Here is a 25,098-nt window from a genome sequence, read left to right as displayed (position 1 = left end):
TCTCAGGTAGGATCGAAACTTTTTCACTCGCCTACACGCTAACTACTTTTATATCCGCTGAAAACAATGATGAATATGATGACGTACCTTTAGATAGATTATCATCAAACATCTTGTTCACGGTATTCTAAATAAGTTCAAGTTTATCACGTTAGGAAAATAATGGTTAGCACAACAACTCTTTTCTTTGAAATAACCGTTCTACTATACACTATTTAAAATAACAATGCATATCGTTTTTACTTTATTTTTGCTGCACTCCTTACGATCTTTTACGATTTCAGGCATATTAATCCATTTGACAAAATTTAACTCAAAATTTAACTCTTAGTATTCATCTTACATCATCTTATAATAACTCAATTTAACTCGTGATATTCATGTTACATTAAAGACACATAGAGACAACGGGGGAGGAAAGTGTTAGGCGACGGCGTAATCTTTCTTTTCGTCATATGTTTTGATTTATATTAAATACTTGCGATCAAGTAAACACAGTTCATCTATTACAAGATATCACAGATATTACACATTCAGTTTTTAGCAGTTAATCAATCAAAATATACCGCACTATATCTTTTAAGAACTACCTTCGTATACAACAGCGCTGATTGGTGGATAAAAATACATCATATGTTTCACTTTCACGATAACATATAGTGCAACAATTTCGCACACAAACCAAACTGCGTACGCGTCCGTTCACACAGGTAAACAGTCACAATGTCTAGTTGCCTTAAGTCCTTCTGCAAACCTCAAACCTCAGCGACTGCAGGGTAAGTACAACTCTAATTGTCACTTCACCACAGAACAGAAAACAGAACAACCTAATTATGTAGAATGGGAAAGCGTGATCAGGGAGGGGATGGCAGGACGGACAAGGTCGTATCACGTCCTGTTGCATTGCACATTCAAAACAATCACCGCTATGCTATTCAATGATTTTTTTCTCCCATTTGTCATTGAGCTTACGATTACGATTTAATCAGGATCTAACCTAACTTCACCTAAATTCTGTTCTTTCAGCATTTTCTTTATTATAATAACATACAACAATATCTCCTTTCTTCTTCCATCGATATCACATTTTAAAACAAAAACAAAAAAATAGCAAATTTTCGATACAATTAACAGCACTTCAACGCTCTACTCTACACTTCGTATATAAAAATATAATATATCAGTGAGGGATTGTGCTACATCCCATGAGTGGTGTTACTCATCATCCTGGGGTAAGTACACTAATGACGGGATGATCCGCATAGAAATTCCACAACAGGTGTATGTGCTTTATACAACCTCCCCTCCCCTCCCCTCCCCTCCCCTCCCCTCCACTCCACACACACGGATTATTATCTCAAAGTCATATACTCAATTGCAAGCACCCGTCCCGTGCACGTACATAATCCGTCCCTTTGTGACGACGAGTTCTTAACGGATACCAAAGTTTGGTATCGTCACAACTCGCAGATCCAGAAGATGCTATTTTTTTGGCGCACGGATTACATTTTCCGTACATAATTCGTTAATAACTTGTAACTTGTAACTAAATAACGTAAGTATCATAAACCGGTCGCAACAACACGTAACCCTCCGTAAACTAATCGCAAGAATCCGTTAATATCTCGTAAACAAATGGTTTTGTTCCGTTTGTTACGGTTTGTTTTGCTTAAGTGATTCACGTCGTGTTACAATGGCTTTACGGATTGTTAACAGTTATTACGAGCACTTCACGTGTATAGGTATAGGTAACAAAAATACGCATACTTTACGATTCAGGTAAAGTAAAGTATAAAAGCTGCAAAATCGAACAGTTTCTTTCAGTTGTCATGACGTCAAAGTCAAGTCAGATCTCTCCACATCCATCTTGTATACAATATCTACAAGCATGGTTCCAAAGAAGAAGGCAGTTAACAGGAAGATAGAGGTTTCTTGATTCTGATGTGTTTACCGCAACCATGTGGCTTTCAAACTCGGCTGATATGCGATCAACATATATAATTACAAAAATATAAGGACTCGTAACTCGCAATCTATTCGTAATTTACACGTAAAAGCTTCAATGAATCACCATAACATTCAATGAATCACCATAACATTCCGTAATACTCGTGACAATCCAATCCATAAAAGCATCGTAAAATTTACTAACATGCTCGTATTAATCCGTAAATATATCGTGTATGTGAAGGTATCATTACGAACCAATCTGGATACAAACGTACCACACCACACCACACCACACCACACCACACCAAAATTTTCCTTTAAACAACTTCTTCTAAAAAGGAATTGCAGTGGCAGGATAGGAGCCAGCCCGTCAAAGTTTGAGAACGAAAAACGGAAATGAGTTCCTCAGGGAAAAATATGTCGAACACTTCAAGTTTCTCAAAACTTCGACATGTGTTTCTTGGTTCTTGGGCCAAAAATGTTTATATTGCCTATCGCCGAATGTATTCAGTTTTACATCACATACAGTTTTCTTCAAATATTTAGGCATGTGATCCTTTTTTCCTTTCTTTAACAAACTGTGTTACCCTTCAATTGGCACCAGTATTTATTTATTTATTTATTTATTTATTTATTTAAACACAAAGAAATGGGACCGTTACATCAAAATAAAAAAGGCAACAAAAACAACTTATTGTTACAAATATATCTTGCCGAAATCCTTTCAAATACATTTTGTTTCGTTAATGATTGTAAAATCTTGTGTTATACAGCATTTGATTTCTTTAAAATTGATATAAGTAAATTGATATAAGTAAGCATTTTTGGGGGTCTTCATCGTGAGACGACATTAAATTCGTCTGTTTACAATAATCTATACAGGCTTCCGATAGACCTGTACATGACATGTATAACAAAAATAGTTGAGTTGAGTTGAGTTGAGTTGAGTTGAGTTGAGTTGAGTTATGCCCATTGTTAGTTTTAGTTTTGGGATTGATTACCTTATTGAAAACGTCTGATGTCAAACGAAATGCTGTTTCCATTATCATATAACCTAGCCATATCACGGAGGAGAAATCGTCGGAGGGAGGGAGGGAGGGAGCGGAGATTGCGTAAATGCCCGATACAGTAACACTATGTTAACACTATGTTTACACCGTGGAATTACGGGAAAACAAGAACTAATTTATTTCTTAAATGTATCTTCAGGGTGACTGTATGTAGATGAAGGGACATACCCCACAATCTGAGCATTCGTCCAGACTGAGGCATGCGTTTTAGGGATGTGCTTGGTTTTCCACAAGGGACGTTCTACCGATGAGAAGCACATTATAATATAATTACAGTCTTCTTAAACAGAGTTCATACAGTTAACAGTTATTACAAACAATCATTTAGACATGCACAATAATAAAATTCAGCTACGTATAATAGGTATAATAAACTATCTAGTACGATGTGTACACTGTCAGTACACTGTCACCCTCATCAGACAAATGACGTATGCACACAAAGGTGTAAAATGTGTACGAGTTGTCCACAAAATCGCTTTGTTTTATACTTGGTTATAAACGTATCCGAGTTAATTGGGAAGCGAGGTTATCCCCACTGTCACCTTTACTCAGTCTCCCTCACAGTTTAGTCTTCTGTTTGTGCTTTGTGACTGGTTCCTTATACTTGCTCCTGTTATTTGTTGGGCATTTCGAGAAACGATGTTGCCCCCACTATCATCGTCATGCCCAGCTTTGCAGTCTCCCACACCGTTTCGTCTTCTGGTTTCATAAACATTTTGTGGAAGAAAATTAAAGTTTAGTTTTAAATACGTCCATTATAGAAGGTATTATTATGCGCAATCTGACAAAGTATAAAAATACCAAGCACCGTAATTTTTTAAAATTCTGTTGTGTTGTAATTGGGCAGGCTCCAGAAGACAGTTTTCGTCATTTATTTAGATTCCAAAGTGTCCTTTCCTACGTTTGGCAGCAAGGAACTCCTCTATCGCAGCAGCAATGTCAATTGGCATATCTCGGTGAATATGGAGAATTGACAATGACGAAAGAGTGAATATGGAGAATTGACAATGACGAAAGACGCCCCTGTCCTATCGTACAACGTACATCGTACGAGGTGCGTCTATGTACGAGGTGCGTCTTCACTCTGCGGAGGGAACTGAATGAACGCTCTGCTGACGATGTGGAGACTGGCATGGTTACCAGTATTGCGAACATCGTCCAGACACAAGGATACAGCTCGCGGTTATTTAGTGGAAGCGTTTCATGCAAAGAAGCAGGTTTGATGGTGTTCGGAATGTTCCATCTCGTTTGGAATGTTCCATCTCACAGTCCATCGCCTAATCTCCTCTTCAAATATCTCACGACCCTGAAGATAGAGAATAAATGCCGTGAATAAGCGGTCCTTGATGTCGGGCGTGATTTGTTGCAGACATGTGGGCACGAGATACCGGGCAAGGAATCTGTCCTGCACCTCCCCACCAAGCAGTCTGCCGGTCAACTCTTGAGCCAAATGGTCAAGGAAGGGTAAGTACAGAGACCGTTTCCAATACTCATTTGGATTGTCGGCAGGAACATTTGCCCTGTTCCTCTGTCTGCCGGCCATTCTGGGCATAGACGGTTGGACGCAAATGTGTCTGCCAGATCTGATGCCTTTTGAAAAAGTGCAACCCAAACACGGTTACTGACTTGATGTATCCGGAATTTTACACGAAAACAAAACATTGAATACAAAAACAAAAATGTATAGTTGACGGACAAGTTAACGATTTATAAATTTTGTTGCTGGATGCAGATAATTTCCTCTGTAAGATAATCTCTATCTTTATAGCGTTATTCTTTATAGCGTTGTTCTGGATTATTACCGAAAAAAAACATTGATTGTCTGTGTCCACTGTGCCATACTCGGAGTCGTTTGCGCCGGGCGTGAGTTTCTCAATTTAATCAATCGAGCAGTTTAGTTCCGCCTGGAGCTGTCCATTAATGCAATGGACATTTCTAAACTTCATACATTTTTGTACTAACTATTAACAATGTATCATATCTGAGGAATTACATATGTATACTATATTTTCAAAACTTAAACTCCACTTTATAGAATCAGCAATAGAATCAGCAAGAAAAAATAACGTCATGAAAACCTATACTTGTCAAAAATCATGTGCAAGCCTGGGCTTATTGGCTTACATGGTAGCTACGCGCCTGACTAGGTCGGTCGGTGGGTGATTCACCATTGTTCTAAATGTTCCTGACTTTTATCTTATTGATCCCCCATTTTCTTATTGATCCCAAATCCCCATTTTATTTCAGTTTTTGCTTTCATTTTTCTAACATTCTGATATGCTTAATGCTTATAATTTATGCTTACGTTATAATTAGTACTGTTCCTGCTTTTTAACATAACATGCATGTGCTATCATCAAACTGTTTTCTGATTCATTTTGTAGTTCCATGTATATAGTTTAGTTGCTAATAATCCTACTTGTTCTACTAGCATGCTTTTTACCTTGTTATTACTATGTTTTTATTCTTATGTTTGTAGTAAAAATAGCTCCATAGAGCTAATGTTTTCAATGTTATGCCATATACCACATTAAATAAAGCTTCTGGTATCTTGTAAGGATGGACTGGGATGGTTTCGGATATACGGGATGAGGATGACCACTCGACCTTTGGTTTCCTACTTGACCTTTGGTTTGGATTGGCCTTTTTCTTGTTCTTCTTACTTTGACACTGGTTTTGACACCCATTCCGGATATTGATATTCATTGCCCTAGCGATGTCTGCTCTTGTATTTTGTCTTGTTGTTCTGTATGGTGATATTTGAATTTCAGGAAATGGTCCGTATGGTTCTTTTTTCTATAAACAATTACCATCACGGCTCGATCACGGCTCGGCTCGGCTCGGCTCCATATTCTTTCTTTACCAGTAGATTGTCGAGTAAAGACATTGTGCCGTTTGTTTTTTCCTCACATGTAAACTGTTAATGACCATAGCTGTTGATGGGACGTTAAACAATACTATACCATACTAAACTAAACTAAACTAAACTAAACTAAAACCAAACCAAAAACCAAACCAAACCAAACCAAACCAAAACAAACCAAATCAAATCAAACCAAACCAAAACAAAACAAAACAAAACAAAACAAACCCAACCCAACCCAACCCAACCCAACCCAACCCAACATACATGCATATATGAATACGGTGCATGAATGCAGAATTTCACAATTTCACCAAATTCATCACCAAATTCACAACACACACTTTGGATGTGGAATGTGTCCGTCGCACCTGTTGAAACGTCGACAGGATTGACGTGCGTTATTCACGTGATGTGGCTCGAGATGTAGGTGGCCAATGTCGGTACAAAGTGACGTATGGCACAAGTGCGAGACGTCCCAGGACTGTCGCAGGCGGAGAGTTCTCGTACTCAAGATGTACCTCAGCCGATGTACGTATACCGGTCGCGACACCAACGAGCCAGGAAACCTCACCCTCATTACGCCGTAACGCTTTGGTCCCCGTCCGGTTGAACCACCCTTCCAAAGGAAACACCCAGTGTTGGCGTCCACCTCACAACGACTGTCCAGTTTGGTCGTGTACTTCTGTACGAACGCTTCCATTACCAAAGTCATCCACCTAAAAACACAAACAAATGTTATCAACATTTATATAGTTGGTTCACAAATTGACAAGACAGGTATACAGTCGATATACAATTTATTATTGTCTTTATCTTTCAATCATTATTTTAAAACTAGCATTTCGTGACACGCACCTTTTTAATTGATGATGATGATGATAATATATTCAGGATTTCTTCGTCTGTGATTTCTCCTTCGTCTCCGGTCAGTCTATATAGGTTTGGGGTTATCAATTAACAGCACCGAACCGATCAACTCAACAGCAGCTTCATCAGTATGCTTCGACACGGTTTTTTCGACACGGGTTCATGAAAACTTTGATCACACTGACAACCATTTACAGGCATAACTCCGACACACATTTCTTTGTTTTTTCTTCATGTCTTTTCAATTTTATTTATTTATTATGGCTTTCACCAACAGGTGAAAACAACTATTGTTTTTGTTCTGTTTATTATTATTATTATTATTATTATTATTATTATTATTCTCCTCAAGAGCTTGTCACTACAGTTCCTTCTAAATGGTAATATGTATGTTAATATGTATGTACATGCTATTTTGACAGGTATGTTATGGTTTGGAGAAAACCATGCCCATATTTTCAAGTTGTTCAAAAATCAATATGGCTGTCATGGCACATGGCATGGCATGACATGACATGACATGACATGACCAATAAAGCGATTTATTTTTAAATTTTCTTAACAATGGTACTTTGTTTTTGTTATAACATACTGATAGAATGTGGTCGGGGATAATGTAATGAGGAAAAAGGTCAAGTTTAAGTTCTCGCCATGAGGTGACTTTTTTTTCTTGTTTTTTCTTTTCTCATTTATTGGGAGAAACTCTTTTTGTAATCGATAGGGAATGTCCACCCAATCAATTTGATGTTTTTATTTTGTCTGCAACATTTCCTATTCCTTTGATCTTTTTTGAAAAGCCGACAATATTTTTACAAACTTCATCGATCTTCTTGTCCAATTCGCCAATTGCAATATTAACCACAGTTGGTACATGCATCAACGACATTTTATCTATTAAATATCGGCGCAGCTTGTGACCGCGACAACACGACAAGACGACAACACGAGATGGCCTTAATCAGCCACCATATATTCCTTTTATTTTGGAGTAATTAATATTCTAAGATAGCCACCACGAACTCTGATTGGTTAACAGCCTATAATAATATATTTCGTTAACGATATCAAGCACGAGGTTGATCGTTGGATATCATATAGAAAGCAAACTTTTTCTCTCATACTGATTTAACAAAAAATGTCAACTTCTGGTTTTCGGTAGGGGTCAAATGTCCAAAGCACTACATTGGGTAACAAACTTTAAAAATATACTACTAAGGTTCCACGAGGTCTAGAGTCTTGATATTTGATATTAAAGATGCTGAGATGTTCGGGTATCAGGTTTGAACAAATGGTTAACCTTGATCAATTCAAGTATGATGTGGACAACACAAATGCGCATATGTTTGACTTCAAATAACTTCTTCTAAATTCTAAATTACAGAATCATACAACACCATGCAGCCATTGGCCTACATTTATCCAGTCTTTCTCTGACGCCTTTCTCACTACGGAAATCCCCCACTACTCAGTCAGCTACTGTAGACTTGCACAAGTTCATGCCTGATACTTGGTACACTGCACATTTTCTTAATCAAAGTCAGCTGTGCTCTAAGGAAATTTTCAGAAATATCTATTCATTGTTAGAAGCAAAAGACCACGATCAAACCCAAATCATTAATTACAGTGTAAAGTCCGTCCATCTATCTAATTAACAATTATTTTGCTTCGTATTTTGATTATATTCGTTGGTTGGTTGGTTGGTTGGTCGGTCGGTCGGTCGGTCGGTCGATTGATTGATTGATTGATTGATTGATTGATTGATTGATTGATGGATTGATGGATGGATGGATGGATGGATGGATGGATGATTGATTGATTGATTGATTGATTGATTGATTGATTGATTGATTGAAATAACAAATATGCATAATATGTTCCTCTCTTTTTATCTCCCTTTAAATTTTGACAAGATAGCGAACACATTAAAATCAAAGTCGTCACGGCGTCAACAAGCCAGAGTCGTCACGGTGTCAAGCCCGAACGGTTGTTTCAGCTTGTCACTCACTGCATCTGGCTTGTCGGTGTCGTCCTTGGTTTCAGAAGCAGTGTACAACATTGTATCTTTTTCGGAGACTTGTTGTTTCCGCGCATTGTCAACTTAACATTACGCATACACGTATATGGAAATGTAAAATTTACATTGCATGTACATGTTTCAAACCATGTGTCATGACTTATTTGTAAATTATATAATAATAATAATGATGTGCACGGAAACGATAACATTTTATTTGATAATAAAAGTAAGTGTACAATCGGCCCAAGAAACTGTCATTCAATGCAAAGAAATACTTTTATGTATACAGTTTTATTTGAGAATACTTTTCAAGACAATTAAACTGTATTAACCTTTATTGCCTGCTGATTATCGTTACATGAACAACTTAAAGGTAAGAATTATTACCAAAACAAGACTTTCATGATTTGGGTATCATTTTCCTTAGTCTATTTTATCAAAAATAATGACAGTTTGGAAAATAATTTAATCAGAACCCTCGTTGACTCTAACATATTTCAACTATGCATATTTTCTGAAAATATTTATCGTTTTATACCCAAATACTCGCCAAAATACCGGAAGTGCCCGTTCCAGGATACAGTAACGCCGGTTCAACGGCCTGCGTAACTCTGATGTGGTATTTCCCGTTCTTTTTATAGAACCACGCGCCCGAATATCAAATTGTGAAAAGTGGATACTATCTAATTATGAAAAATGAACAAACATTTTTGGAACCGATAGTATATTATTGTATAAAGAACATTGATATTTATCTAAAAAGTGTCCCGATTTGGGTAAAGTGACGTTAGATAACCTGTGTGCCGATAGCACATTGTGTACCGTGCCCACGAATGTCACCTGTAGTGTTACTCTCGAGGAGCGTATCCATGGAGATAATTCCACGGAAAATGATAATTAATTGGTTTCTTTTTTATTAAGTTTTTGTTCAATATTTATTAATATTCCAATGACAATTGAAACTGTTTAATTTTTATCAAGACAGGAAATACTTATACCGGCAAATACAACCCAGAATGAAACGTGTCAAGTCCATGTGTACGCAATAACATGTGGATATGCTCAACGAAACAGTCTAATATGGCAATTAATTAATATTGATATATATGTATGTATGTCGTGTTGTGTAGTGTAGTGTAGTGTAGTGTAGTGTAGTGTAGTGAGTGTAGTGTATGTAGCAGTGTGTAGTGTAGTGTAATGTATGTAGTGTAAGTGTATGTCACAGTGTGTAATGTATGTAGCAGTGTGTAGTGTAGTGTAGTGTAGTGTAGTGTAGTGTAGTGTAGTGTAAGTGTATGTCACAGTGTGTAGTGTAGTGTATGTCACAGTGTGTAGTGTAGTGTAGTGTAGTGTAGTGTAGTGTAGTGTAGGGGTATGTCACAGTGTGTAATGTATGTAGCAGTGTGTAAGGTATGTAACAGTGTGTAATGTACGTAACAGTGTGTAATGTATTTAACAGTGTGTAATTTACGTAACAGTGTGTAATGTACGTAACAGTGTGTAATGTCCGTAACAGTGTGTAATGTATTTAACAGTGTGTAATGTATGTAGCAATGTGTAATGGATGTAGCAATGTGTAATGTATGTAATAGTGCGTAATGTATGTAATAGTGTGTAATGTATGTTATAGTGTGTAATGTATGTAGCTATGTGTAATGTATGTAGCAATGTGTAATGTATCTAACAGTGTGTAATGTATGTAATAGTGTGTAATGGATGTAATAGTGTGTAATGTATGTAATAGTGTGTAATGTACATAACAGTGTGTAATGTATTTAACAGTGTGTAATGTATGTAGCAATGTGGAATGTATGTAACAGTGTGTAATGTATGTAGCAGTGTGTAGTGTAGTGTAGAGTAGTGTAGTGTAGTGTAGTGTAGTGTAGCGTCGTGTAGTGTAGTGTAGTGTAGGTGTATGTCCAAGTGTGTAATGTATGTAGCAGTGTGTAATATATGTAGCAGTGTGTAATGTATGTAGCAATGTGTAATGGATGTAGCAATGTGTAATGTATGTAGCAATGTGTAATGTCTGTAGCAGTGTGTAATGTATGTAGCAGTGTGTAATGTATGTAGCAGTGTGTAATGTATGTAGCAATGTGTAATGGATGTAGCAATGTGTAATGTATGTAGCAATGTGTAATGTATGTAATAGTGTGTAATGTATGTAATAGTGTGTAATGTATGTAACCGTGTATAATGTATGTAGCAGTGATAGTTGTATACTTGGGGATTTATCTACATACCTTCATGGTTAAAGCTACTGATCTGAAGCACTGATAGACTCAAATGGAACAGAACGTTAGTACCCTTTTCTGAAATATGCGCTGTAGGTGCAGGTCCAGCGAGCCAGGGGGAGAGTACAAGAGACAGGGGGGGGGGGGCATGGATCACATCTTTGATTACTGTTCATTATAGATTATAAAATATCAGCAGTGACAATAAACAACAACACTGGGGAAATATTGAAAAATAAAGCTGAAATTGGAACTGGCCCATAATCGGCCATAAAAAAGGCCTGTATATATCCATGCACATGTAATACTAATCACCTAATACAGAACTAAATTTATATACATCGCCTTTTGTCTTTATATCATATTGTCTTTACATGTTACAGCGCCTTTTGTCTTTATATCATGCTGTCTTTACAGTTTACAGCGCCTTTTGTCTTTATATCGTATTTTTTTTACAATTACAGCGCCTTTTGTCTTTCAAATTTCAAATGTTTAATTCACCAAAGGGTTATAATCGCCGTTAACTTTGCCCTTTTCTTTTAAATATATTATATCTGACTCAGGTAAGGATGACGATTCTTCCATCCATTCTAAAAATAAAATTGTCTTTTCTTGCAGTACGTATATACGATGGTCCGTTTCAGCCACAAGTTTACCAATCCAACAAAGACAATGTTACTACATAAATTTGTAATACGTTACACGGGGAGAGCGAAAGACACACCAAGTGATGTTTTTGGATCGCGTTTGAAAAAATACTATCTACACTTTTCGAGTATAGTAGTCTTGCTCTAGTCTTGCTCTAGTCCACTCCACACTCCACACTCCACTCCACTCCACGGTTCAATCTTATCAAAAGGAGGAACAAAAAAAAGACATTTATATGTAACATAAGTAGGTAGTTTTTCATCTAGTTATTTTCACACTCCTTCCGTCCGTATATCTTTAGTAACTTCCGTGCCTTTTATGGCATTGTTGGGATTGGACAAATACATGCTCACCGAACAATTCTGAAGGAAACATTTATGTCTGCCCTTTGTGTAAGAAAGCCCCAAGAATATTCGAATAACAGGCCAAGCGGGGACACACCTTACCTACAGCAGTATTTATGGTAGGTACTTTGATATTGCACAATTACTCTGTTGAACTAATATCACCTTGATGCGGAAGATCAGGCGCTCCTTTCAATTTACTGAATGTGTCATACATGTACTTTTCAGTTGAGTGAGTGGCATTTTTAGTGTTAAATGGAATTAGCATTCACTTAAATGTTTTTTACTGTAAGCGTTTATTATTGCGTACCTTGTATAAAGTTACGGTCGCCTATTTCCCGGTAGGGCAGTGGGCATGGGAAGCTGTTGGAAGCACTCTTTCATGTTACAAATGGTGTAGGGTGGTCCCTCGTTCGAATCCTGGTACTAAAAATGATAATGTATGCATCATGTTTTGCCTAGTTAAAATCGCTTCACAAGTATTACGACAGCGTATAAAACCCTCGTACATTATGACGTGCAATACATAAAATTAAACCAATTTATTCAAGATGATTCTATGCTACACACAAATACTTAAATAAAAAACATATCTACTGACAATGTTCAACCGATACTTGATTCTTGTTTATTCATAAAACAGTCACTTGGCGAACAGAGTGGGCCTGGCTTCTGTGTAAGTTTATATGTTGCTCACCATTCAAGAGTTTGGTTTGAACCATGTCATGTTGCATAAAAAAAAAGAGTAAGATACCCTTAATAAACTATTTGTTATAATTATCTTGTTTTTTATTAGTTAAATGTCCCAGTGTAATTACTGTTCCCCCCCCCCCCCCCCCCCCCCCCCCCCGTTAAACAGTGATGTTCATTGTATTTCCTGCAAATGTATTTGAAAACAGACTTATAAGTTCTTTAACTTATCAACATATGTGTTGTGTCGTGTCTACAACGGCCACTGACCATACAGACAGACAGCCAACACTGACCCTACAGACAGCCAACACTGATCATGGTTCTCTGACCCATTCAATTGCTGATGGGGTGTGGGATCAATAAGTGTTAGCTTAACAGAACATGTACCTCATTCTATCTATAAGCTAGGTACGTTACTTACTTTTAAATAATGTAATTTTAGCAATTTGTCTTATAACAAAACAATACACTAAAAAACTGTGGTAATTCAAAATTTATTTCATGTTCTAATTATGACCAACTATAATTACTTACTTATTTAAAATTTCCTTAATAGACACGCTTACGTTGACCCATTTTCATCCATATTGCTAGTGCCCCCTTAGGGAGCCCCACAGTGTTATGCGCATCAGCAATGCGCAGTAAATTCCATGTTTGTCTTCCGCTTTAAAACATGGAGGAAGCGATGTACTGAAGTCTACCAGGTAAACATGTATTCGTCCCTAATTTGGAAATCATGATTGTGTGTCGTACATGGCGTCATTAAACGGAGATATCCCAGGCCCGCCAAAAACAGCGGGTAGCTGGCTAGAATTTTGTGAGCGCCATGCTCTCTCAATTTCCGAACAATTTTACCGAGACTTCCTCTTGTTTATATCTCGGCCATCTAGCCCTGGGGTGGGGACGTATGGCCCCACCCCTCGCGATCCCATGGAATTTGCCAAAAAGTTTGTGGAATATTTTCTGAATCAATTTGATCGTCAGTTAAAGCGTTCGTCTTACTATCTGGATTCTCCGTCTACAGATGTGAAACTTGCATCCCGAAATAATGACGATTCCAACGGTGATCGTCGTCCATCTCTAGCAAGCTCCACACGCTCAAACTCCCAAAACGGAGGGGAAATTGACCGACCCCTCACTGACGATTATTCTGACAACGTAACAAGCGCGAGCCCGCCACCCCTCTCTCCTACATCTCCAAGTCCAGTTATCACGACACATAAATCAAAGGGATTCTTCAGAAGGTTGTCTTTCCGAAATATAAAAAAGAAAGGCTTGTTTCATAAAAGTAATAACAATAGTCCCAGGTCTGCGTCCAATCATGACACAGACGGTCAACACCGAAAAAATAAACATGGAAACCATTCAAAGGCAGACTCGGGTAAACATGACAAGTCTCGGACTTCACTACAAGGTGAAGTTATCAAGGATGGGTTAGTGAATGTTTTGACGGGTGAGGATTCGAAAGGAAAGTCACGATGGGAGAAGACCAGACTTGTACTCATCAGCACAAGTGGTGGGATCCTGCTGGAATTCTACTCTCCTCCAAAGGTTTGTGTTCATCTAAAAATATTCTCTGTAAAATGTAACATGCATGCTACAGCTACAAATTTGCTTCACAGAGATCTAGAGCGTTCAAAAAGAAAGTTAATACATTAATTGATCAAATAAATTGTGCTTCATTACATACACTTTCAAAATCGAGGACAAACATCAGCTGCTTGCGTGATTATGAGACATACTGTAATTCATCAGTAGTAATATCATATTTTAGTACTTTTTGTCAAGTCATAGGTCACCCACACACAAAACAATATTAAATACAAATTACCTGGTTGAAACGCTAATTAACCAAAGATTATCAACACTTAATAAAAAATCTTATTTTTATTACTAATGAATTAGAAATGTAAGTACATAGTTCCAGCAGACTCTCTGCCTTTGTGTTACAGAGTGTTAAGTGGGCATGAGTGTGTACAGGTTCTTCAAAATCTATTTTCATTCTTGGACTATAAAAGTAAAGAGTTTCATTTAAAGGAACTGAATGAAAACAAACTTTTTCATAGAGAAATTTACATTTTATCACATTTACTCCTAAATATATCCCCTCCGTTGCAGATTCATGAAAAGGCGACTAGTTTGGGACACCCGTCAGAAAAGGGGTCTTTATTCTGTGTCTCTGACAGGGGGACATTCTTTGTCTCTGACAGGGGGACATTCTGTGTCTCTGACAGGGGGACATTCTTTGTCTCTGACAGGGGGACATTATGTGTCTCTGACAAGGGGGACATTCTGTGTCTCTGACAGGGGGACATTCTGTGTCTCTGACAATTGCAACATTTGGGATTGGGATCTTTATATTTTCTTTCTGCTTCCTGAAAAAATTCTTGTTTCCTTGTGACTTGCTTGACAAATACCTTACTTTTGGCCTTATTGTAGACCATTTGTCCGATTGGGGTTAGCAATGGGTTCTGTCCCCAGGCTGGGACAACCAAAGTCCTGAAAATGATACAGTTGTTATTCCCCGCAGTGATGCTTAACATTCAGCATTTAGGGTTTTTGCAACATGTGACCAGGCCGGATACTGTACTGGCTATCTTCAGTATGGTATTTCAGTGAGGTAGCACCCTAAAGTTGCATCAGTTTGGCACTATCACAAGGAGACAATTACACCAGCACAAATACACTCATACATGCATACACAACACACATGGAGGCACGCCATTTAATGACAGTAGCTGTTGATAGGACGTTAAACCATGTACAACCAACCAACCAACCCAAAGATTCCTTGCTCCTCACCATGTGGGGAAGGGGACAACATTTTGCCCTCTAAGTGGTATAAATAAATATAATATGCATTATTAAATTTATTCAGCAATAAGTCATTCACTTGATATATAGTCGGTTTTCAAAATATGGGTGGATCCATCAGTGCAGGGAAAGTTGGATTCCATGACTCTGCTATCAGTGTCTCAAAAATCACTTCTGTCCACACTCCTTGATTTCACATTTCAAAGTGGTCTCTTGGGCATACTGAAGAATTATCACGGTATGGTAATTTGTACCGGCCTTTTTTAAACTTAAAAAGGAGTCACATTGTATGTTACCTGTGCAACAGGGAAATGCTCAGTTAACACTTTGTTCAAAGTGGTATCAGTAAATAATGTATATGATCCATGGTTTTGTTATATATATATATGACCTTCATAAAACACATTGATGACTCATAGACCGGCCCCAAACATAGCTGTTCAAGATCCCAGTCCTAATACAGGAAATAAATTCCACTGTACTTCTCCATATGTACATACAGTATGGTGTAACTTGTCATTTTTTCCTGTAGTGACATGGGCAGTAATGCAGGGAGCTCAGTTGAGCAATGGTATTGTGATTTGAGTTCCATGATTCAAATCCTGGTAGGACTGCTTGTATTTCACTGCCAGAAAAAATTACATACTATTTTGTTGATTTTTATTTTTATTTTCAATCTTCATTGTTTATCTCCTGTAAGTGTTGTGTTTTCTTTTCATAAATGATTGTCTAAGTGGTAACAAAGCTGCAGGATCTTTTTAGTGGAACAGCAATTCTTGACTATTCTTCATAGAATTCAAGATTCCATGTGTTTACATGTGTAACAGTTTCTCTCACACAAACAGGTATCTTATACTTGATACAACACAGACACGTAAAGCTGAGCTTTCCTGATACTTTTGATAATCAGTATTTGACTCTCCAAAGTGAGCTTTTACTGTGTCTATTATACCTACTGAATGGGTTGACAGAAAACAAAAACTTCTGAAGTGGAGTAGTAGCGTACATAATGTAAAAATCTTCTAAGATATTTCCCTCTTGGACTTATGCTTTTCCTGTTTTGAGAAAAAAAATGTATCACTTAGTAATGGAAGTAGCCGACGAAAGTTTGAAAAGGATGTTTTGAACAGCAACTTCATAAATCCTACATAAATCAATGTTATCTGTAATAGATTTATCATGGCTGTATTTGTGAGAGTCACATTACATGTATAGAAAAGCAGTAAAAAGGAATTCCACCTGTCCACTTGTCCTGCATGGTAATCATATACAAGCATGACAAAATAACTGTTGCAACATTTTATTTCTCCTCGTTCAATCTCTCGTTCAATCTCTGAAATCAGAACAGTACCAAGAACATTGCCAGGCAATTCTCAAATGTCAATTTCTTGATTTTTTTTTCTCTCAGGATTTCAACCTCCTTTAATATAAACAAACATGAACTAATGTGATGAACATTTTCAGTAATGTTAAGGTTAGACATGATTCCATTTTACCAATACACACCAACGGTAAGAATAGTACAAGAACAATACATACCATTGTAAAGAACAATACATATCAATGGTCAGAACAATACATATACCAATGGTCAGAACAATACATATCAATGGTCAGAACAATACATACCATTGTAAAGAACAATACATATACCAATGGTCAGAACAATATATATACCAATGGTCAGAACAATACACACCAATGGTCAGAACAATTACACACCAATGGTCAGAACAACACATATACCAATGGTCAGAACAATACACACCAATGGTCAGAACAATACATATACCAATGGTCAGAACAATACACACCAACGGTAAGAATGACCCCAGAACAATACATACCATCGTAAAGAACAATACATATACCAATGGTCACAACAATACAGATCAATGGTCAGAACAATACATACCATTGTAAAAAACAATACATATACCAATGGTCACAACAATACAGATCAATGGTCAGAACAATACATACCATTGGTCAGAACAATACATCCCATTGGTCAGAACAATACATACCATTGGTCAGAACAATACAAACCATTGGTCAGAACAATACATATCAATGGTCGGAACAATACATATACCAATGGTCAGAACAATACACACCAATGGTCAGAACAATTACACACCAATGGTCAGAACAACACATATACCAATGGTCAGAACAATACATACCAATGGTCAGAACAATACATACCATTGTAAAAAACAATACATATACCAATGGTCACAACAATACATATCAATGGTCAGAACAATACATACCATTGGTCAGAACAATACATCCCATTGGTCAGAACAATACATACCATTGGTCAGAACAATACAAACCATTGGTCAGAACAATACATATCAATGGTCAGAACAATACATACCATTGGTCAGAACAATACAAACCATTGGTCAGAACAATACATATCAATGGTCAGAACAATACATACCATTGGTCAGAACAATACAAACCATTGGTCAGAACAATACATATCAATGGTCGGAACAATACATATACCAATGGTCAGAACAATATATATACCAATGGTCAGAACAATACACACCAACGGTAAGAATGACCCCAGAACAATACATACCATCGTAAAGAACAATACATATACCAATGGTCATAACAATACATATACCAATGGTCAGAACAATACACACCAATGGTCAGAACAATTACACACCAATGGTCAGAACAACACATATACCAATGGTCAGAACAATACACACCAATGGTCAGAACAATTACACACCAATGGTCAGAACAACACATATACCCATGGTCAGAACAATACACACCAATGGTCAGAACAATACATATACCAATGGTCAGAACAATATATATACCAATGGTCAGAACAATACACACCAACGGTAAGAATGACCCCAGAACAATACATACCATCGTAAAGAACAATACATATACCAATGGTCACAACAATACATATACCAATGGTCAGAACAATACACACCAACGGTAAGAATGACACCAGAACAATACATACCATCGTAAAGAACAATACATATACCAATGGTCACAACAATACATATCAATGGTCAGAACAATACATACCATTGTAAAGAACAATACATATACCAATGGTCACAACAATACATATCAATGGTCAGAACAATACATACCATTGTAAAGAACAATACATATACCAATGGTCATAACAATACATATACCAATGGTCAGAACAATACATATACCAATGGTCAGAACAATACATACCAATGGTCAGAACAATTGTGCATATCAGAAATAAGGTCTTATAAATATAGTTGAAAAATAAATAAAAAGACAATATGGAGTAACTTCATCAAACTACGGGAAAAAAATCCTTAACCAACTGGTATCTCAAGGACACCAAACCTACATATATATTATAATATATACATAACAGTACCATAAATGCATGGTCTTTATTGTTGAATTCGCCACAGAAATTGTGATGTTCCTAGTCACTAGTGTACATGTGTAGCATCAGACAGCTGACTGTGACACTCTTGAATGAGTTTGACCCCTGGGCAGTTGACCTTGGAAGGAATGTCAGCACAATACCAGCCTATCACAACAACAGTTTACCTGTGTTTACCTGTGTACCTGGGACATCTTCGCTGTTGTTGTTGATATCCTCGTTAAAGTATAGGTGTATATATTTCTGATAAGCTGAGTCAGACTTGGTGACATTACTTGAGATCTGGAGTGCTTTCTAAGTTCTGGTGAGAAAATCACCTCATGGTGAAGGCTTTAGGTGTACAGTGCTATGATATAAAAAAAATATTGCGAATAAAAACAAGATTATCGATACCAAATATTTACATTTGCTCTGCATCCCTCCATTGTAATGCATTACGAAGGCATATGTTGTTATCAGACTATAACAACATTTGCTACTGTAATGTCATAAGTCTCTACTGTGATGCCATCAATTTCATGATTGTCAGCACTTTCTTTCCTGTTCAAAAACTGTTCGAAATAACAAAAAAAATACATAACTACGTTATCAAAATGTAAATATAAATAATGAATATTTAAGCAAATGTTGTTATGGTCCTATAACACACATTCCTATTGCTGACAAAGTTAATTGATGTAGTAACTCCCTGCCATAAGAGTGGATCCTGGTTATATAACAAAGTATTGTACTGTACGGGGAGGAACAATTTGTTGTCAATTCAGAATACTAGCTCGCAGATTGATTTCTAACTTTTTCACTAGCCCAACCAATATCTTATTGTAAATACATAAAAATGTACACTAACCCCGACACGAAGTACGCTAACCCCGACACGAAGTACGCTAACCCCGACACGAAGTACACTAACACCGACACGAAGTACGCTAACCCAGATACGAAGTGCACTAACCCCGACACGAAGTACACTAACTCCGACACAAAGTACACTAACCCCGACACGAAGTACACTTACCCCAACACAAAGTACACTAACCCCAACACGAAGTTTACTAGCCACAGGCCTCAGACTATCGAAACTGCTCACGCCTGTGACTGTTACCTGATTTACACTTCACATATTACATGTGCAAGTTAACGTATCAATTTTACTTGATAATCGTGGTATAGTGACGAATTGTGTCAGGAAGAGTATATGGTTGTTAGGAAGTTGTCTATTGACAATTGTGTTATAACTATGTCCTAAATTGACACTGTATTTACAGATTTTTTGTTCTTTCTTGCATTGTTTTTGTCATGGAACGTTTCCAAGGTACATTTCTAACAAGCATCATGATCACACTTTTCATAATAATTTTCTCAAATACTTCAAAATTTGACACAAAAATTTAAAAAAAAATACCTGAAAGATTAACTACAAAAACAATGGAAACCATGAACTGTATGGATTATGTACATATGAATAAATTTATAAGAAATATTACTTCTGTCTTGATTTCAGTCTGGGAAACCAAAAGCAGGTCTGTTCTGTTTCCTGATAACAGAGGCACGAGTTACCACGGCGTTAGAAATGCCAGATCATGAACATGCATTTGTTCTCAAGGTAGGTAAACCAAACATTGTATCTTTATTGACTGAGAAAAATATCTCAGGAGGAAATATAGGTAAACAAAACACTGTAGCTTTATTGACTGAGAAAAATATCTCAGGAGGAAATATAGGTGAACAAACACTGTAGCTTTATTGACTGAAAATATCACAGGAGGAAATATAGGTAAACCAAACACTGTATCTAGGTAAACCAAAAACTGTATCTAGGTAAACCATACACTGTATCTAGGTAAACCATACACTGTATCTAGGTAAACCAAACACTGTATCTAGGTAAACCAAACATTGTGTCTTTATTGACTGTGAAAATATCAAAGGAGGAAATATAGGTAAACCAAACACTGTATCTTTATTGACTGACAAAAATATCTCAGGAGGAAATATAGGTAAACCAAACACTATATCTTTATTGACTGAGAAAATATCTCGTGAGGAAATATTGTGTATGTAGGACAGATCTGTCATATAGATATTTCTATTGTTACACATTTATGTGTAAACAGGAAATATACTGTTACTTAGAAAGATTTACTGTCACATGTGACTCACTGTCAAAGAGAGAAAGAATTTAACAGCGGTGCATTGTGAGGTTATGTATTATGTCAATAGTCATACGAATATCTCCGGTCCTTTGAATATCTGTGTGCTGGGAATTGATTTTCTTATTCTTCTAAAACTAGAATACCATATTTATTCTATTAAATGCACCTAAAGTCGTCCCTCACCCTATGCCAGAAGAACCCTATGTCACAGGCAAATAGTGACATAATTTTGGCCTTTTGTGAATAGAGTTTTTATCTTGTCTCCAAAAAATACACCTTAATGTCATTAGACATTATCATGTACCACCACACATAATTATGCAGGCATGTTCCTTAACATACACACACAGAAACTGAGAGGTGCTGTGTAGGTCAAACAAACAGGTACATGTATAGTTAATCTATTCAAAGATCAATTATTTTCACGAGATATTAACTTCAACTTCAAAATCTGTTGTGATGTGCTGTAATTATTATGTTGATTTTCAAAATTTGCAATAGTAAGCTATGGCTATAGTTTGTTCCATTGTAGCCAATCTATTTTAATCCCACTTGTACAGGTCAAGTGTAAGACAGCTCATGAGTTATAGGGTTACATCACCAAGTGTGATATCATATTAGTATTTTAAAATGTGAATAAGCTAACTATTCCATCCTTTTTAATTCTCAGCATGAATTAAACATAATCCAAGCATGAATCAGGAATATTACATGAACTTAAAAAAATTGACAAAAAATAGATCTACTTTGTGTACAGGATATATTATAACAGGCTAACCTAGAGATCCCAGCGATAAAAAAACCCGATTGAAACATTTTATGTGTAAAGGACATTATTTCTTGTACTGTTACAAGTACATCTGTCGTAGCCTTTGCTTGCTCAAGTCCAAAATGTATTATTGACACAAAACCTTGGTTTGGTGATGGGTTTGTCATAGACAAAACCTTGGTTTGGTGATGGGTTTGTCCTAGACAAAACCTTGGTTTGGTGACGGGTTTGTCCTAGACAAAACCTTGTCTATATTTTAGGTGTCCCTAAAATGACGGGGCATATATATAGTATTACAAAGGTCAAGTATGAGTATACTTTAGACATCGTTGTATGTCAGGGATCCAAGGTCAAGGCCAAGGTCACACTTGCTATATATAGAAAATCGTCCCGTCCTGTCCCGATTCAATGTAAACACTTATCAACTTCATTCTTTGACAGATTTTGGTCAAACTTAATACAAAGGTCAAGTATGAGTATACTTCAGACATCGTTGTATTTCAGGGATCCAAGGACAAGGCCAAGGTCACACTTGCTATATATAGAAAATCATCAACTGATTCAATTTAAACACTTAGCAATTTCATTCTTTCATGGATTTTGGTCAAACTTTATGCAAAGGTCAAGTATGAGCATACTTTGGACATTGTTGTGTTTCAGGGTTCCAAGGTCAAGGCCATGGTCACTGTTGCTATATATAGAAAATCATCTACTGATTCAATTTAAACACTTAGCAACTTCATCCAATATGTTATGGAGAGGGTAACAACATACAGAAAAAACATTGGAATATTAAAATCAAATTAAAGTGTAGTACCTTGTGTGTGTGCAGGTTTCAGTGGTTGTAACTTTTTATAGAACACTGAAACTAATTTCACATGGCAGCGGGGGCATTTATGTCTTACAGACATTTTCTAGTTCTATAAGTGATTGAAAATACCAGATGATCACAAGAAAACCTTGAATTTTGAATTCGTTATAAGGGCGCTTCTCAGCTATTAGGAAATAATAATTGCCGTCACTTTTTCAAATTTATTTTGTATTAGAATGCGGGTAAATAAAGAAATTTGACAGTAATGTGTTATTTCTTAATTTCTAAGATAGCAATTACAATATGATGTTTCATTTCTCAAGGGGTCGGACTTGAAATATGTTTCACTAGTCTGATGTCAAGAATTTTCGTCGACATTTTGCTCGGGAAATTGATGGACTTGAAACATGATAAGATTTTCACTATTTAATTCTTGTGACATATGTATGGAATGACGTTTTTTTTAAATATATAAACTAGCACTTCAAACTACACATAAACAATTGATGAATTTGCTATCAAATAAAAGATATTGAAAATAGAAATTACAGCATACGCCGATTACGATGTCGGTCAAAATGACGGTCTCGCAGATCCGTTTTCAAAATGATTAATAGGTTCTCGTATGATAATTTGTTAGATTGTGTTAGGTAACAATGGTTCTATTTATCGATTTAAAATAACAAAGCTTTTCATATTGTAATGGATTAGTTATAAATTCATCATTTATTACCGATACGTCAAGTGTCGGTCAATTCCGTAATCGGCGTTCAGTCGGGTCGTTTGTACCACACGTACATATGCGGACTTTTTTAGAGGGTGCTAAAATATCCCTGAGACCAAGTTATGTGTACTACGTCAGCGATTCCAGCACATTCACACCGGAGAGGGAAACATGAAGGTAGGTTTGGCGTAGGTCAACTAATTGTGTCAAGTAATTGCCGTCATGGATAAATAACGATGCATGTTGGAGCTATTTATGAAATGCTTACATAGTTTACAAGTTAATGATGGCAATTGGATGCATTCACGGATTCAATTAATAGAAAATACTCGCATTTTCTCGCAAGTTTCATGTGGATTCCAGTGAAATCCGTGTTCGTCAATTACGTTTGACACCAGTTTTTTTAACGGCGATTATGTATTGACACAAAATAATTTGACAAGTAATTGCCGTGTATGCTTTCTGTGTGTAAATGATATCGGCGTATTCCTAATCGTAGATGAATTAAAGCGATCTGAAGATGGTTTATCTGACATTCTAAGCTGCATAATTGTAATGTGTACATCACATACGAACGATAATATTTTGTTTATTTTCGTGCGGAGATTATGCCTTGACAGTATACGTTGCGAACCCAGGCGTCGAAGCATGCAGCCAGATATGTCAATAATAATTGCCAAACACCAATATACTTTGAACAAAAATGTATCACTTTAATGAATCATTGAATTAAAATGAAGACGAACCACATACTTGTCATTATTGGATTATCATATCTAGTTGCATGTTTGGGAAATATTTAATCAGATTTTTGGTTTTTAGTTCGGCAGTTATATTGACATTGATTTTCCTGTCAAATATAATCTCCATATATTAATAATTATGTCAATCGTAATCTCCATTATTCACACAGGCCTTACTTGTTCAGGTTAAAATAAAATATCTAGATAGAACATGATTGGATTTCGGTTACAAGATTTGTGAATATAATGTAGAGTAAATACTGTGTGAGAGTACTTAAATTTTATGTTCAGTAAATATTACCAAAAAGTGGTTCGCTATTATTTTGACATCATGGTATCATGTCAAAAGTAATCTCCAATTAATTTTTGGTGGTAATTATTAAAAAATAATGCACACTTTTCATTATATTTTTTCCTGCGATTATGTTTGTTGAAATATTGTTGAAAGAACAGGTTGTCAATGGACTAAATTTAATAATTGGCTTATAAATGTTTAATTTAGGTTACAAGATAATTTAAATCAATTTCTTTATATGGTAATTATGTTTGACAAAGACTACAGTGTGCCAAGAGGGGGTGGGGGTGGCGGGACCCCTCAAAATTTTATAATCTAAATTTCAAAATCTTTAAAAGTTACCAAATTTGGCCCCTTCATCTTCAAAACCAGTAAAAACCCCTGTAGTTTAATTGTAAAAAACTTATGACAGCATATATCTTTCATTTTCCTTCAGATACTGTTATTTGTGTTTTAAAATTTGTGAAACCAAATAATTGCAGTGTTGTACCTGGAAGTTATTTTCATGAGGTAAAATTTCGATATATATTTTTTGCAGAATATCCCTGTTCTCCGTGCTCGCACGCCAAAGAAAAAAGACGACGCCACAGTACAGAATAAACTTACTGCAGCTGAAAGAGCTAAACGGTAAAGTAACTAACTGTTATACAATAATGTTAAAAAAAAA

The 25,098-nt window shown here is 36.4% G+C and overlaps 1 protein-coding gene across 1 annotated transcript in view; it reads left to right on the top strand.

The window, feature by feature from the left end:
* The first annotated feature begins 13,356 nt into the window (after positions 1-13,356).
* Positions 13,357-25,098, top strand: part of LOC110447018 (SH2B adapter protein 1-like) — a 28,457-nt gene continuing 16,715 nt past the window's right edge. Inside the window, exons 1-2 of the mRNA XM_021492410.1 lie at positions 13,357-14,243; positions 20,438-20,539. Coding sequence (XP_021348085.1) covers positions 13,446-14,243; positions 20,438-20,539 — 900 coding nt within the window. The 5' untranslated portion in view covers positions 13,357-13,445. The remainder of the gene's footprint in view (positions 14,244-20,437; positions 20,540-25,098) is intronic.

This window comes from Mizuhopecten yessoensis, unplaced genomic scaffold, assembly GCF_002113885.1.
Source record: "Mizuhopecten yessoensis strain PY_sf001 unplaced genomic scaffold, ASM211388v2 scaffold3111, whole genome shotgun sequence".
NCBI classification, from domain to species: Eukaryota; Metazoa; Mollusca; class Bivalvia; order Pectinida; family Pectinidae; genus Mizuhopecten; species Mizuhopecten yessoensis.
The sequence above is the reverse complement of the archived record's forward strand: the minus strand, read 5'-3'. Positions and strand labels throughout refer to the sequence as shown.